At 36.1% G+C, this 16,718-nt stretch overlaps 1 protein-coding gene across 1 annotated transcript in view; it reads left to right on the top strand.

The window, feature by feature from the left end:
- RYR3 (ryanodine receptor 3) overlaps positions 1-16,718 on the top strand; it is a 203,530-nt gene that overhangs the window by 90,364 nt on the left and 96,448 nt on the right. The window contains exons 39-42 of the mRNA XM_075713037.1: positions 7,645-7,918; positions 9,828-9,942; positions 14,261-14,393; positions 15,424-15,527. Of these exons, the coding sequence (XP_075569152.1) occupies positions 7,645-7,918; positions 9,828-9,942; positions 14,261-14,393; positions 15,424-15,527 (626 nt within the window). The remainder of the gene's footprint in view (positions 1-7,644; positions 7,919-9,827; positions 9,943-14,260; positions 14,394-15,423; positions 15,528-16,718) is intronic.

Genomic DNA, 16,718 nt, shown 5'->3' with positions numbered 1-16,718 from the left:
TAAAATGACATTTGTTGTTATTTATATGCAAATGCCATATGCTTGCCGTATTTCATATCTGTCTTCTTATTACTTTACCATGCCTAATGGCATAAAACAAGCAGAAAAGGAGACTTAAGAATCTGTTTCAACAAGTTTTCTTCATATTCCTGCAACCAGATTCAGAAGCATTATCCAGCAAGTATTTGAACACTTATAGGGTATAATATGTTTTGTTATATACCTTTATGCAGAGGAAATAAATTATTTTTAATACATTCAATCAATTTAACTTGTAAATACTGCCAGAGCTTATAATAAGTGCTATACTCTATGTGAACCATTTCTGGTTCTCTGAAATGCTGAATTTTCAGAGAAATGAAGCATGTTCATAACCACAGAGGGTTGTCATATATAGCAGTTGATCATTTCTTTATAATGCTTTGAAGAATATAATTTAGTTGGTTAACCAATTTAAGAAATAATGCATGTGCATTAAGTAATTGATAACTGCATGCAGTCATTTTAGCAATGGAAAGCTGAAAATAAACTGTTGCATGTATTACTGGTATCTCAAAGTTCCACTACTTTTAATTAAAGGAAGCACTGAAATAAAAAATGTTACAGATACCTTCTTGTAATGTTTGTTAGAGAGGTTAGTTCAACCTCTTTGCTACTTGAGAGCAAAACAGAACTTGTTTGTAAATGGAAGACAGGAAAGTCCTATATCCTGAAGTTATCTCAAGTTCTGTCTCGTTCAGTTGAGTAGCAATTTGTCATTATTATTTCACCTCTGCTTATTTCATGTTTCATTTTGAAGATATATTGTTCTTTTGGCTCTACTTCCTCTAATAAATTATTTATTGTAGCTGGTTCTGTTATTGGCAGGGAAGGACTAGTAGCAGAAGTGTTCATATTCCTTCCTACTACTGCATCTTCTTAGGTTACGTATGCACACAAACATACATATGTGCACATAAACACACTGAAACACTTGAAAGGACTGACTTTTTATTCTGAGCAGTATTCCTGTACATATACATTCTCATACCCTATTCCCTAACACAGAAGGAATGTTTGTGCTCTTAAATAAGCAAGATGGGTTCTGCGCTTGCAATTGCTCTACCATCTGCATGAGCACTTTGTTGACCCTCTTTGAGCAACTCAGCTGGCTTTCACTGCTGTGTATGGTGACGTGGATGTGTAGTGTGAATCTCAGAAATTTTGCCTTTGGTGTCATATGTTTGTGAGTTTTCAATCCATAGTAGTGACTATGGATGTTGAGGAATAAGTAAGGCAAAAAGCCAAATTCCTCCAAGGTCTTCCTTTAGAACATAAATTTTTGCTGAAGTTTCTCATTGACTTTGTGAATCAAGATTGGGTTTTGCCAGCTCTAAGTTTCTATAACACCATCTAAATACCATGTGCAGAATTGTTCAACTGACCTGAGGTTGGTCTTCCAAACAGTAATGGTAGTAAGTGCTCCTCTTCTATTTCCAGTTTGCTCAGTTTGGTAGTATGTCCTTGTACAGACCCAGAACAGTTAATTTCATTTCAGACTTAATCATTTCATCAAGAGTTGTGTGAGATTAGACAGCAAAGCTATTTTTTTAACTCAGGGCACCTCTTACATGATTGCATGTTCTGTAAAGCACCGGAGAGGGTTTATCCTGCCCTGAAAGCATATTTTGCCCTGTTAGGTTTGATACTAGGTTGTATATTAAATCTTATAATAATCTCATATGCTGCATGAAAAAGGGTTTTATTCTCCAGTGACTCATCTGTTAGTATCTGCTTTCTCTTTAATGGTAGTAGGACCTACTCAGTATCTGGGAAGTATCACTTCTTCAGGCTTCATGCGGATTCTGTTGTCATGAATCAGGAAGGATTCACTCCTAAAGCCTCAGGGCACATCGTGTTTGGTCCTTGGAACAGAGCATTTTACGTATTTCATATACTGGAGCTTTGGATCGCAAGAAATGCAGGTTGGACAAGTAATTCTACAGTGTCTCTTTTTCTAGAAATTTCAGATAATCTCTTCAGGTGTGGGCTTCTCCTTGGAATGATGCATAGTACAAATATGCATATGGATGAAGTCATTCAAAGGACAGTGAAAAAATTATATAATATTTATATTATATTACATTATATTATATTGTATACTTGACTGTAGCTGGAGACGCTGAGATACATAGTCCATGTGTACACTCCTCCTTTACCCCTGAGAAAATTTGGAATTGAGAGAGTGAAAGGAAATGGGTGCCTGAGATACCCCAGTCCTCTTATATGCATGTAGAGGGGGGGTGGTGTGCAAGGCATGTGCCTGTTGCCAAGGCTAAAAGTCTCTGGCCTTGAGCATCTGGTCATACATACTCAGGGTGTGAATATTCATAGGAAGGAACTATTTTCTAAAAAGAAATCTTCCTTTCCTCTAGGCATGCATTTATATTGTACTCACAAGTGGACTTTTGTCTTAAGAGAGGAATGTCAGCAATTTAAGCTAGTGTTAATGATGAATTAGTAAAATTCATTTTGTTTTCAAATTGTTTTTAAAAACAAGCTAGAACTCAGAATAAACACATTGAGGCAATAAATCTATTAATTATGATGATAGGACTTTTGTAATTGTCAAGTCATAATTTAGATAAGGCATATATATGGGGGGCTCATCAGCAGCTTTGAAAGATTGGTAAGGCACTGCAGTTTCTTGTTAAAACTTAAAAATTGGAAAAACATTAGCAACTCTTAGCTGGTTATCGATGTCACCATGCCCAGTATTCAGATTGCTCCCAGCTTCTGTTACAGCTTAATCTGCTGGCCTGCCTTTCACCTCCTTCCCCAAGCCAGAGGCTTGTGGTGTGGTAAAAGGGATAGTACCCCTTACATACAAGAAATGGCAAAGAAAGACTTTTTATTTAAGATAGTGAGTAATGTGTCTGCTCTTTAGTTTTTCTTCAGGTAGAAAAGAAAGGAGATCAATGACCTTGCTCATGCATTTTGGGAACAGAAACTATGGCTGTCAGGCTCACTTAACTATGGTTCTTCAAGTGCCTCTAACTTAGGGAGGGTATCTGCCTTTGCAATAGGAATCTTCCATGGAGGACCATATATTCTGAAAGTATACACTTGATTACTGGTCCTAGAACAGAAATCAGGAAATAGAATTTACTGGTTTGAACAAATGCCCTTAATTCAGTTCCCACATTAAAACAATGAACCATGGATCTTTCAAAGTGATCTTAGTGTGGATATATGAGAATGTTTGTGTGAAAAGGTTAAGTCTCTGTTGAATAATATCCACTGTGTGTTCAAGAAAAAAAAAAAAAGATGCAATTGTAGCATTAAGTTGAAGAATCATAGATTGTGTCCTTTGAGACTTTGTTCCTTTGCATGCTACTTACACTGAAACCACAGAATGTTAACTTATTAGTTGTTACTTACAATAGACTTCCCACTGGCTGTTAGCTCCATTTTTTGTTGCTTGTTTTTTAAATGTTGGTTGCAGAACGTTTGGTTGCCGTACAGTACACTTGTGATTTATTAGCAGTCGAATATCAGACTGTTGTGGACTATTATTGAGATCATGCTGGAGTCATCACATTTGATTGTTTCTCATCTATTCTCATCTTTTGGCTGAGTTGTAGGGAGATGTTTTTCCTCAAGTGCAAAAAACACAGCAGCATCTCTGTTTCAGTATAGGGCAAAAGAAGATAGAAAGGATTAGAGGGGAGGAAACAACAGATCACTGTCACAATATATCTGATTAGAAAAAGAGACTCTAAGCAGACCCTGCTAAACCTAGACTAAGATGCACAGAAGGCCTAAGAGCAGCCTAGAAAGAATGATATTCTTATTTCCTGAGCGTTTTAACTCTTAATGCCTCTTAAAGGATTATTATAAAGTGTTTGTCAAATTTTGCAAGTGTTTCTGGCTTTCCTCTTTGCAGGAGTTCAGCTAGAAGTCCTGAGAGTGTACTGCTGTGCTTAGATGTGGGCAAGTATATGTAAGTGGCTGGGAGCGGCAACTTGAGAAGTCTCTAGTTTTAGGCAGTAGAAACTGAACTGCAAAGTTCTGTATCTTTAAAAAATATTCAGATAAGAAATTAATCCTGGAAATGAGCCTTATACACTCAGAGCTCGAAGCACTAAGACTCTACGGTTTTGGAATAATATGATGAGTAAGGCTATAATGATTCAGATCCATCCAACCCAATACCTTGTTTCAAACAGTGACCACAAATGGTTAACTAGGGACAAGTAAGAATAAAACAATCAGATGATACCACTTTAATGCTGTCCCAATCTCCAGTTATCTTCAGCTCAGGAGATTTCATGAGTCTAAAGAGGTTTATCTTTGTATATCCCCATTGTATCTTTCTGACAGATGTTTGTGTAGTCTCCACTTGAGCAAATTCTAGCATCTGCCACTTTTTTGGCAGGGAATTTCTGAGTTCTGTTGTCCATGATGTGAAGAAACACCTTTCTTTTTGGCTTAGCTCCTGCCTTGTGAATGGGCTTCATTTGATGGCCTCTTCTTGTGTTGGATGAAAAGGTGTGACTGAACTATGGGTTAAAATAATGCCATAATGTACTCTGCTTTAACCATTCCTTCCTTCATAAATCCTGGCTTTTGATTTGATCTTTTTGACTGCCAGAGGATTTGAGTTGATACTGATAATAGAGCTGATATTTTTTATAAGTTGATCAGGGAGGTCTCCCTCTTAGAGATATTCAAAAAACATCTAGACACAGTCCTGTACAACTGGCTCTAGGTGGCCCTGCTCGAGCATGGGGATTGGACCAGATGACCTGCAGAGATCCCTTCCAACCTCAACTATTCTGTGTTTCTGTGATTTTCATGGATCTGTCTGCCAGATCTTATGTCTGTTAAAATCTCATCGTTCTATTTATAAATGACTATATTTTCCTAGCTCATTTTATTTACAGTGACTTTGAATAAAGTGAATTTCATCACCGTATTATTACCCACTTTTGTCCTTTTAAGTTCTGCATTTTTTTTTCAGTTACACTCATACTTGCTATCCCTCATAACTTTGTATCATCAAACTTGTTTGCATCTGCTTGTCCCCTTCTCAGGTCTTTTAGGGAAAAAGGTGCTTAACATCACAGAACGCAGCACGCATATATGCAGAACTTCACTGCTGTTTCTCCCTCTTTGTGACCATTACCACTTAGTTCTACCCTCTGTTTCTTATCTTTCGACCAAAAATTCATCCATGCAAGGACATGGCTAATTGATTTCTCCAAGGCTCTTTGCCATACTGCCTAAAAGTAATTACATATGGCAATATGCTACTTAAAAGATTGTCAGAAGAAAAAAAGCAAAACCTTCAAAGGTACTGAAACCCAACAAACACTAACACTTGTTGTGGAGAAACATTTTCAAAACTCCAGAGAGAAGCTCTAAAAAACACAGGACCATTTTGTTGCACTTACACATGGGAACACCTACATAGACGATTCAATATCAGGGAAACAATTTGGTTTTTGTTTGTTCATTTCATGTGAATCTGTTTCTTGTGGAATATTATGTTTGTACTAAAAATTGTAATAATATTTTAGTTATATGTATAAATACCTGACGGTTAACTCAAGTGTGTAAAATTGCCCTCATAATTGAGTCAATGCAAATAATATGTTTGTTGCCAAAGTGGAAAGTATCTATTTGGAGTGAATTATATGGTATTTTCCCTCATCGAACAAAAAAAAATCCAAAAGCCCACATTACTTTGAAAGCAATACTCCTTTCAATCCAACAAAAATTATATATTTCTGGCAGTACTAAGGAAATGAGGAACTAGATTTGTAAAACAAAAAGACAAAAATTTGTGCATGTGTTGTCCTTTAGCCTTGCAAGAGGGGCCGTCAGCTGAGCTATCAAAGACCTCACATAATTTTGCAGGAGGAAATCTTAACTCCTCCTTGAGTTCACCACTTCAGGTTGCTCTTTATCCCATGTTTATCCCCTTGCCCCCCAATCAGAAAGCCAGAGTAAGTAATTATAGTCTTTAATAAGATCACTGACTTTCTGACAGAAGTGTGTTATATTTATGTAACCAGAAATCAATGATGCTCAATGAGTTGGAAAGTTGTGGGAAATTACTAGTTACTCTAGGAAAGAAGAGTTTAGTACAGGAATCAAAGAAGAGGAGGTTGCCTTGTTGCACTGAAAGAGAAATTGTTTTGATTGAAGAAAGTTCTACAGTATTTTGGAACAAAGTTTGTTTAATGTTTTCATTCATAACATGCACCTAAGAATAGGTCTGTCTTAGTGAAATACAGAATCTATCCCCACAGAAAAGAGCCTGTTTATTGAACAAAATCTTGAGATTTAATGATGGTTTTCTATAAATACATCATTAAGTAAACTGTAAGGGAGAAGAGTTAGCAAGTGAAAGGATAGTGTAGACACAAAAATAAATGGATATACACTAGCTATAAACACTTTTGTGCTGGAAATTGGGAGGGGGCAATTCTTAACCATTGGAAGAACTTTGGACAAGTCAAGAGGTAACTTGGCTGGAAATAGAGGAAAGAAACTTGCATTGTTTTAAGAGGGAAGGTGATTATTCATGTTCTACTTGATATCAACAATGAACATTTGTTGGAACATGTGTTTAGTTTTCAGGTAAATTTCCTAAACACTGGGCTCAGAAAAATTGTTTTCAGGGTCACTGAACACGTAATACATACAACAGAACTGCTTCAAGCAGTATGCATTGTGTAGTTCCAAACAATACAATTTTTTTAGAAAGTGTATTCCCCAGTGATGAGAAATACGGATTCAATTCCCCTATTCTAAGTCAGTTTGCATCTCCTACTCCTTAGTGTGTTTGCATCATCATACAATTCTGAGATGTTTCCAGGGAGATCATCTTTTTGAAGACAATGTAGATCCTTTGTTTGAACAACAAAATAGCTAAATATTCATCAAGTGAATGAGCAGCAAAAGCTGCTCAAGCCACCCTGGCTAGGCCCTGAATTGGATATTTTATTTAAAAAGGTGGCTATCTCATCCTCCTTTCTGGCAGTTTTGTAAGTTCAGAATGGATTTTATTTCCTCCTTCCCCCTGGCAAAATGGATTGGCAAGCTCAGCTCACATTCATAAATATTTCTGCTGTAATTGAACTCATACTTGTCAGCCAATATGTTTACTGAAAACTTAATTACCAATTTCCGTATTCCAGACCTAGGCTGACGATCATCAAAAATACGATGTTTCTTTCGCATTATAAAATTGGATTTCAGTCATTCCTAATGAAAAGGTGTTTGTGCCACACTTAGTGCTATTTTGTAAATCTTGATGTAGAAGTGAAGGATAAATTGAAAGTTTAACTGTAGCATTTAACTTATAAGGATGATTCTTAGAGTCATGATGAACTAAGAAGTTTTCATTGCCAACAGTGCTGATATTGACTGGAATGCTAAGTAGATGTTTCTTGTTTTCCATCTCTCAAGAGCATCACACTTACCTTGAAAGAGCTAAAACTTATTTTTCCAGCTGAAAAATCCTGTTCAGTCTGCTTGTGCTCTCTTACAACTGCCTCATTGTCTACTGTTATCTAATATTTTACTATAATACATACATTTTTGACATTTTTTGTTGTAATAGCTAGTAACTTTTTATGTATTGTATTCTTTTAGCTACACTGAAAGAACTCATATCCCAGACTATGGTGCGCTGGTCCCAGGAAGATCAGATTCAAGATCCAGAATTAGTTCGGATTATGTACACCCTCCTTCGTAGGCAATATGACAGCATTGGTGAGCTACTGCAAGCTCTGAGGAAAGCGTACACTATTAGTGCTGCCTCTGTGAAGGATACCATTAATCTGCTTGCAGCACTGGGCCGGATTCGCTCACTTCTCAGTGTCAGGATGGGAAAAGAGGAGGAATTGCTAATGATTAATGGATTAGGGTATGGAATTAACATAATTTAATTTTTAAGTTTGTATAAAGCTTTTTGTTATATTAGTAAATCCTTTCATTTTAGATCCTGGATGAAAATTACTGCTGTACTAAAATGCAGATATGTACCAGAAATTTTCATTTTCACAGATATTTCCAAGGTGGCTCCAATTGATCTCTCTAGCAGTATGAAATGTGTCAAAGTTTCTGTGAACTAAGGTATTTTCTCATCTAAAGAAAATGGACTTGTTTTACTATAGCTAAGCCTAATGCTTAAATCTTCATCAAAGTACTTGTTTTAGCAGCTCTGGAGAAAACAGATGATTTAAATCTTTACTGGTGTCAATACTACATCTTTCCCAAACTTAAAGCTCACTTTATATTTCATGCGTGAGTGAATAAACTTGCTGGTGTCTTTTTAATTGGAAGGTTTGTGCAAGCAGTTAGGTAGAACCACAAAGTGGTGGTGTGATCTGAAATATTTCAAACTGGTTAGTACTTATTATATCATCATAAGTGGCAACTTAAAGTATCTGAACACAGAAGACTGCTTATTTTATCCTTTATAACATCAGAATTATAAGAAATTGCCTTTGTGTAATGCCTGCTGATGTCAGAATATTTTTTTCTGCATCTTGGCTATGAAATTACCTCTGTTAAGCAGCGGTATTATGGTGCATGCCTGCGTCTGTTACTCCTCTTATGTGAATAATTGCCGGATCAGGCCATTTAATGTTAGAAGGAAAAAAAAAATCACAGAAAATTCATTGCTTCAATTAAAATGGTGTATTTAAAAAGAGAGAAAATGATAGTGTGATTATCTGAGAACTGTATTTATTTATCCTTCATCAAGTACAGTGAACATTTTCTCTCCTTTACAACAGTTGTAAGGAACTTCCATTATTCTTACTATTTCACTGTAAAAATTGTATTGGTTTGTAAAAATTGCATTGTTTTTGTAAAAATTGCAAATACTAATCTCTTCAGTTGAACTGAGCAAGGCATGGTAACAACTCATTTGTTAGTACGTGACGGTATTACTTAATTTGTCCCTGATGCTGAGTTTGTAAAGTTGCTGAGAATTCTAGGAGGAATTAAGGGTAAGTTTTGTCTAAACTTGGCATATGTGTAGCCCCCTTCCCAGACGTGCTGTATTATGAGTCATCTTCCATTCCCAGTTTTCTGTATTTCTTCAAAGCAAGCATGATGTCTGTTATTTGCCATTTGTTTTTAAGAGGTTGACCTAAAATGTTAGAAATTCCTTGATTCCCTATCGAAACACATAAATTGTGTTCTGTATTATGAAACCAATACAGCAAATTCTAGAACATCTTGAGAGGATGGTGGGCAGAGTGAAAATGTTAAAATATTCATATTTAAGGGGACTGTATGCCGTTTTACATCTTCTGACAGATGGTCTTGATTTTGGAAATATTGATGAAACACATTTAACAGATAATCTTGAATATTAAGTCTGTTTATTGTCTTCTACTTTGTCAATTGAGAAAAGTAATTAAGGGGTGTTACTGCAGATGCAAGATTAGATTTAGATTTCTTGATCCCCATTCTCTACTTAAAACATAACAGAATATATTCTTTTCCACTTAGATCATCACAGAATATATTTTTTCTTTAAACAGACCAGATGGTAAGAGCAATTTACAGATGAAGAAATGCCATTTTGAAATAATTTAAAAGTTTAGATTCTTATTATATAGAATTCATGAAAATTAGAGGAATGACATTGAAACGTGAATCATTTAGTTGTCAGGTGTTTTTGTATTATGCTGAAATCTAAGAATTTAAAATGATGTTACTACAGTGAATGTATTATTTCTGAAATCTCTAATAGTGCATCATTGATTTAGATTAAAATGTTGTTTCTTAAAAGCACATTGTTGCCTTTTCTTCCACTTTAGGGATATAATGAACAACAAGGTGTTTTATCAGCATCCTAACTTAATGAGAGTCTTGGGCATGCATGAGACTGTTATGGATGTGATGGTGAATGTGCTTGGAGGAGATACATCTCAGGTAATTTCACCATAGTTTTATTGTGTGTTTTGCATTTTCAACCTTTCCAAAAGTATGCTAGGATGTTTAAGAAGAAGTATCTGAAGAAAAATAGATCTCCCCTATGTAAGATAGATTTTGCTTGTCTAAATTGAACTATTGATTAATGTTAAAAATAGAACAGTTATTATAATGCTAGAGGGAGAAGCCCAGCATTCTAGGACTTGATTTTTAAGAACTGAGCGAAAGGTTATAGGTGTTTCATTTGTCTTTTTATAGGACTTTAAAAGGTTTTGTTCTTATTTTAAATTCAATATATACATTAGCTGCATTCATGAGAGGTGTAGCTCTGCTAGGAAAATACACCTCTTCATCTTAGATAAAGTGTTATTAGCAATAAATGATAATAAGAGAGTAACAACAACTTAATTTTGAATGCTCAAGTTCAAATACTTGAAATGAGCAATAATTTTCTTGCAGTGTTGTATTTTCCCATTTCTGAGCATTATGCTTAAATATATATGTGTTAGTTTAAAGGCAGAGCGGCATAAATTTTGAGAAGCCTAACGACATTTAGGCTACTGAAGAAAGTCGGAAGTGAAGCGGGCTTATCTTATCTTTGCTTATGCCTGATGTTTTTATCCTGTTGCTTCCCTCCCAAAAAGAGGGGTCTCCTCTGATGGCAGCACTGCTTATCTTGTTTTCTTTTGCCTGGCCACTCATTCTTCTTACATATTTGGAACAATTTTCAGCCCATTTTACTACCTTGTGCTTATCTCTGTTTGGTAACTTTTCTTACTTGAATGTCTTCTATGGGCAGCTACACACCTCTTTCTTTGCCTCTTTGGTCACATAGCTTATATACTGTAAAATACTTATACGTTGTGTCTGGCTATACGATCACAGTGTTACAAAGTAGTCATATACTGGTTTTAGTTATTCTGTTTTAATATGATCACATCTGAGTTTAAGGCAAGCTACAATTAATTATAAAATGATTACTACTTTGCTAATTTATAGGTGTCACAATCCTCTGGTTTTGCTTCAACATGTACATATAGTCAAAGGTGACAAAAAAACCCCAAAACAACCACCACCCCACAGTGCCTTCTAATGCTATTAAAAATGTTTTCATAGAAAATTTTAGTAACACAGATCTACAAAAATACTTACAGAAATTACCAGAATATCCTTCAAAGGGAATGCAGACCTAGAAAATTACTTGGTAACCTGGTGTTCCACCATTTAATGTGTCTGGCCACCCAAAATGTCCTATTTTATGGCTCTGTCTTTCTGAAATGCATGGGGAGAGTTAGATGCCTCAGAAGGAATCCAAAACCTCACCTACTGAACTGCAACTGGCATAGGAGTAGAAATCTTACGAAGAAGTATGGACAAGAAATAGTGTGTGTTTGGAATTTGATCTATTCCAGACTCCAGTGCCTCATGTTCTCCTTAAGTATGGAAACTTCCAGATACTTATGACTCAGAACCCATAATTTTCTTACGGAGTCACAGGGCTACAGTCATGTTATGAATTAACACGGCAAGGTTTATTAACAAGGAGTTTTGCACACCGTTAGCACAGATTTTAGATATTGCAGTGGGGAGATTTTGCAGAACAAACCAATTGGGCAGGGAACTGTACAGGCAGAGAAGTGCTGCTTCGGAGTTCCAAGCCTGAAGTTTCCTTCGTAGGAACTGTAACCTTTCAGGGAGAGAAGGTACTGCTTTTAAAATGATTGTCATCTGCTGTCTGTTGATCTTCTGCTGGCATGCTTAACTTCTAAGCTGGCAGAGAAGTCCCACTTGAAAGGTTGTTGACCCTAAGTAGAACCACTAGGCTGTAATCTGGAAAAGGTACATGTTTGTGCATGCTGCGGATCTTTCACTCTGCATGTAAGGTATCCTTCTGAATAAAAAGGAGTAGGGCCAGAAACAGTGAGCATGCCTTGGTCAGCTATGGTTTTATATACTCATTTGAAATTCTCTGTGGGTTTGTCCAGTGAGTCACTTATATACAGTTCAAGTATAGTGATGGCATCAGGCACTAGAACACTGCTTTTCCTGCTCTCATTCAAGTTCCTCACAGCTAGATTGTTAGTACGTTCCCTTTTGTTTTCTGTTTCCAGCTTCATGGACATTTCTGTTCAGTGTTAATAGCTTCAAGAGATGGAATGAGCAACCATGCAGTCTCTGGTTTAGAGATTGGGCATTTTCCTAGGTTGTGGCAGCAGATGGTTTAAGCTAGATCTTCAGCTTCTTGGGTTAAGTGATTTTATCATGAGGTTGTATTGAGACGTGTAGTGAGATCATTATAGCTCACACTTCTCTGAAGAAATGGTGAGAAGGTAAAAACTTGTCACTTCAAACTGAAGAAAATTTATGCCAGTCTGCTTTCCAGCTGTGCTATTAATAAATGAGTCAGAAACAGTTGAGGATGTCTGTGGAATATAGTGTGGCTGAAGGTGTCTCAGTACCTTAGAAGTATTTTGCTAGTACTGGCTAACAAAGCCCTGGAAAGGTACTTCACTGGTGAAATATATATCCCAGAAAATACTTGGACAGTCTTTCAGCGTTTCCATCACAGTTAGGTTTTAGTGTGATCTCGATGCCTAAAATAGTTACTTTAAAGACAGTGTCTTCATATCTTAAAATTTTGGAATCTCAACATTGTGTTGGTTTCTGGTGTTGGTTGTTCATTCATTTTCAGAGAATCCTGAGCAACACCCTTTTTGGCTGCCAGAATTGAATTGTTTTACTTCAAAATTATTTCTTACTGATTGAAAGTTTTAGAATTCCATATTCGTATGTATTCCTGTCAAGAATGAGGAATTTTTAACAGTATTGTTGTTACTGTAATTTTCCAAAGTTATGTCACACATTCTGTTACAATCCCTGTAAATTTGGGGAGTGGAAGCTTTGTTGAATATTTTCGTGAATGAATGAATGTTTTTCATTCATTTTCATCTACCCTACATTTAAGAACAGAAATCATATATAATGCTGCTTGTACATAATATTAGATTAGATCTGCATATATTAGCAAAAAACTTGTGCCAAAGTAAAACTACAGTTAATCAAGTCTCTGGAAGTTAGGACATGCACCTGATGGTTTGAAAAGGTAATACATATCATATAGCTTTTAATTACATAATCACTTTTTTGCAGGATTGTTTTCTCATGAATTGAAAAGGTTGTACTTCTCAGAATGAATTAGAGTTACGTTGTACAGAAGGCAACATTTATTAGACTTTGTTATATTAAAGTATAAGCAATATTATTTATCGTTGAAAGGTATGAAGTGAAGGAGGCAGGATGACATAGGAAGAAAAAACCCCATGATATTGTGATTAAAATGCTCAGATACCACCTTGGATATTATAAAGTGTATATATAATATATACAATATATTCCTGCTTGGGCCTAAAGGGTGCTAGTCAGATTATTTAAAAAAGAATTCTCCTTGATGGTAATGAATTTTCTCATTAATTTTGTGAGTATCCTTAGGACATAGATCTGCAACTGAACTTGACACTTTTTTAAAAGTGCTATATAATGGTACATTTAACAAATCAGATAGAAAAACCTTTAAACAAGCATCAAAAATCTGTCCCATGATTTTTGATCTTGTTTCAGCTCCTTTCAGTAAAATGTGAGAATGGCATAACTTGTTCATCTCAGAAGATGCTATGACTAATTGCAACTTGTGAAACATTCTTTCATGAGTGCTACAGTTGAAACTATTTTATTTTTGGAGGAGAAATCCTTGCACATAATGTGAAGCAAGTGAAGTGTTGGGGGTTTTTTGTTTGGTTTTGGTTTTAGAAGCACTGGATAGTTAATGCAATTTAATGTTTTATCAGGCCTATGCATTGAGCAGCATAGGAGTCTTTAGAAATGTTTTATATGAAGACTGTATATTCTTATTGTAATATGGGAGGATAAACTAACGTTCTTGAATGTTCTTTATTCTGCTATGACCTAATATTGGGGGTTGAGCTTGTTACCGTAATGCTGCTAAGATAGAGGTTTTGTATAACTGCATTTACTAGTCTGCAAATTGCTTTGATGAGAATTATTTCTCTATTTTTTCCCCTTATATGTCCTGTATAGTTCTCTGCAAAATGATTTTTTCAACATTTTAAACCTAATGGCCTAATGAGTACAAAAGTTAAAAGGAAATACAGGTCCTTTCTTAAGTTAGAAGCAAAACAACTCCCAGCTGCTTATCACCTTGGTAACTTCACTATACTTTCCTTGTTGGGAGTGCAGGAAGAAGAATCGGAACAGATTGGTAATTAACATATTTCACTGCTTTGTCAACTTTCTTCTTCAGCAGATCGTTTTTCCTAAGATGGTGGCAAGCTGCTGTCGATTCCTGTGCTACTTCTGTCGAATTAGTCGTCAAAACCAAAAGGCCATGTTTGAGCATCTTAGTTACTTACTGGAAAACAGCAGCGTTGGACTGGGTATGTCATGCAGCTGTAACAGCTAAAAGCAAGACCAGGAGGAAGTGTGATATCACAAGACTAGTATCTAATTTGTATAGCAAGTTGAAGCTTGTGATAAAGCCTCTCTGAAGCTTAAACCACTTTGTGGTTTCTCTAACTCATATATGTTTTCCATTTCCTTTTCATCCTTATGTGACTGTGAATTGTGTTAGAAACAGAATAGTCTAAATCTGTGTTTTTAAATACCTTGAAAAATTTAGGATTAAATCCATAGAGTTTGACATCTTTTCCATTCAAAATAGTTGTGGTTGGAAATCTAAGATTAATTTAACTCTTTATGGTTCTTTCCTGTTTCATCTGGTTTCATTTCCCTTCCCTCTGAAGTTTAGGACACTGATGTGAATTTCACATTTTTCCATTGGAACATTGAATGTATGGGTTTTTTTAATGTGTGTGCATTAGGTTTTGTAACACAAGGAAAATTGTCTTGGCTAGATAGATAGCTATATTAAATAAGGCATAGAAAGGCAAGATAGTGTATGATTTCACAGTGCTTTAACTGTTTATGGTGACCATTTTGATGCCTGCATTTGCCCGTATTAAACACAGAAAATGGGATAAGACTAAAAGAAAGAAAACAGGTAACACTGAAGCGTGAAAATGTGTCTTTTAGCTGAACACAGGCATATTTTAAAATCTTGAATTGTTAGGTTTGTGTAAAATTACATAGTTAACGTGTTGCTCTACTAAAGAAATAGTATAATATTCCTCTGATTTGCTATGTTGTTAATACCAATTTCTTCATCTGCATTTAAAACTAGTGTGGTTGAGTAAGTTTATAGATACAGATGTCAAGTCAGAAAAAAAATTCAGCATTTATTTTAACATTATTCAAAACAGTTAACCATGTTCTTGATTGAAGAACAGCCATACAACTTACCAGTAATACATTTATGTTCTAGATTCCAGTGTGATTGCTGCCCTCTGCTGCATGACTGTGATTACTGCAAACTGAATTTAATTACTGTATATTAACTTTCTTCTGCAGCATTTCCTTCAATGAGAGGTTCAACACCACTAGACGTTGCAGCAGCCTCTGTAATGGACAACAATGAGCTTGCACTGGCATTGGAGGAGCCAGATCTCGATAAGGTAAGTGAACACTCTGACCTATTTACCTTTTTATTAAATAGTGTACTTGTGCTAGAAGGGAAAATGGCAAGTATGATCATAGTAGTATTTGGATATGATCTCAGAAATACTTGCTCTAGGTATGTGCTAAGATAAGATTGTCTGAGCAGTATTTTCCCTGATTTTGCTTTATGCTTAGTGGGAATTGCAGCAAAAGAGATTTATTTCTATCTTCTGCATCCTTTCACTATTGTTATCGGGTAGAAAGGATGACAAGAAAAAAGGCGTGAAACAGGAGAAAGGCATAGCAAGAAACATTGTTTGGGGAGAAGGAAATTTGAGAATTAAGAGGAGAATGTGAAGAAAGGAAGCAGGTCTTTTGGCTTAAATAAATCATAGAGATTGATGGGGATGGAGGTAAAAGCTAAGAGAATGAAAGGAGAGGTATTTGAAGAAGGGAAGTTGGAACAGGATTTTACGGGTAGCTGCAGTAGGAAACTGAATCCAGGACTCAGGTCATTGGCAATGGTTCACAATAAAGGGAAATGTGAGGAGAGGCAGGATGAACTAGAAATGGTGGGTAAAAGGATACAAAAAACGGCATGAAGGTTCTTTGTATATGTGGGAAGGAAAACAGATTAAGAGATGGAAGGTGGGTGCACAGTCAGAAGAGGAGGAAAGCAGGGAAAGGGAAGTGATATGTGCTAGCACAGCATTGGGAAACAGAAAAGAGAAGGCAGGGTTTAATATAAATGGAGGAGAACAGTTAAGCGCCTAAATGGTAGATTAGCACAGGGAAGGCCTCTGTGCAGTACGGGAGAATCCTGTGATGAGAGTAGAACCAGTTGTGGGGGTGTTTGTGGTCAGCATATGCTGTGGGAGAGGAAAGGTTGGGAAATGGAAATAAATGGACATATGATGGGGATAGCTAGGAGAAGACAGACAAGAATATGAATGGGAAGGGTGTGAGAGAGCACAGGAATATACTAATTAGATAAAGGTAGCGTTGAGAGCAAATACCAATTTTCTATCACCTGCAAAACTGCTGAGAGTGCACTCTGTCCTGTCATTAATAAAAGTATTAAACAGTACTGGCCTCAGTATCGACCCTTGGGATACACCACTAGTGACTGGAACACCACCAATGACTGTCTGATATTTTCATGGAAAGTACTGTAGGGCGAGTCACTTAAACTGAATTTCACTTTTGAC

This window comes from Pelecanus crispus, chromosome 6 (assembly GCF_030463565.1).
Source record: "Pelecanus crispus isolate bPelCri1 chromosome 6, bPelCri1.pri, whole genome shotgun sequence".
NCBI lineage: Eukaryota > Metazoa > Chordata > Aves > Pelecaniformes > Pelecanidae > Pelecanus > Pelecanus crispus.
The sequence above is the reverse complement of the archived record's forward strand: the minus strand, read 5'-3'. Positions and strand labels throughout refer to the sequence as shown.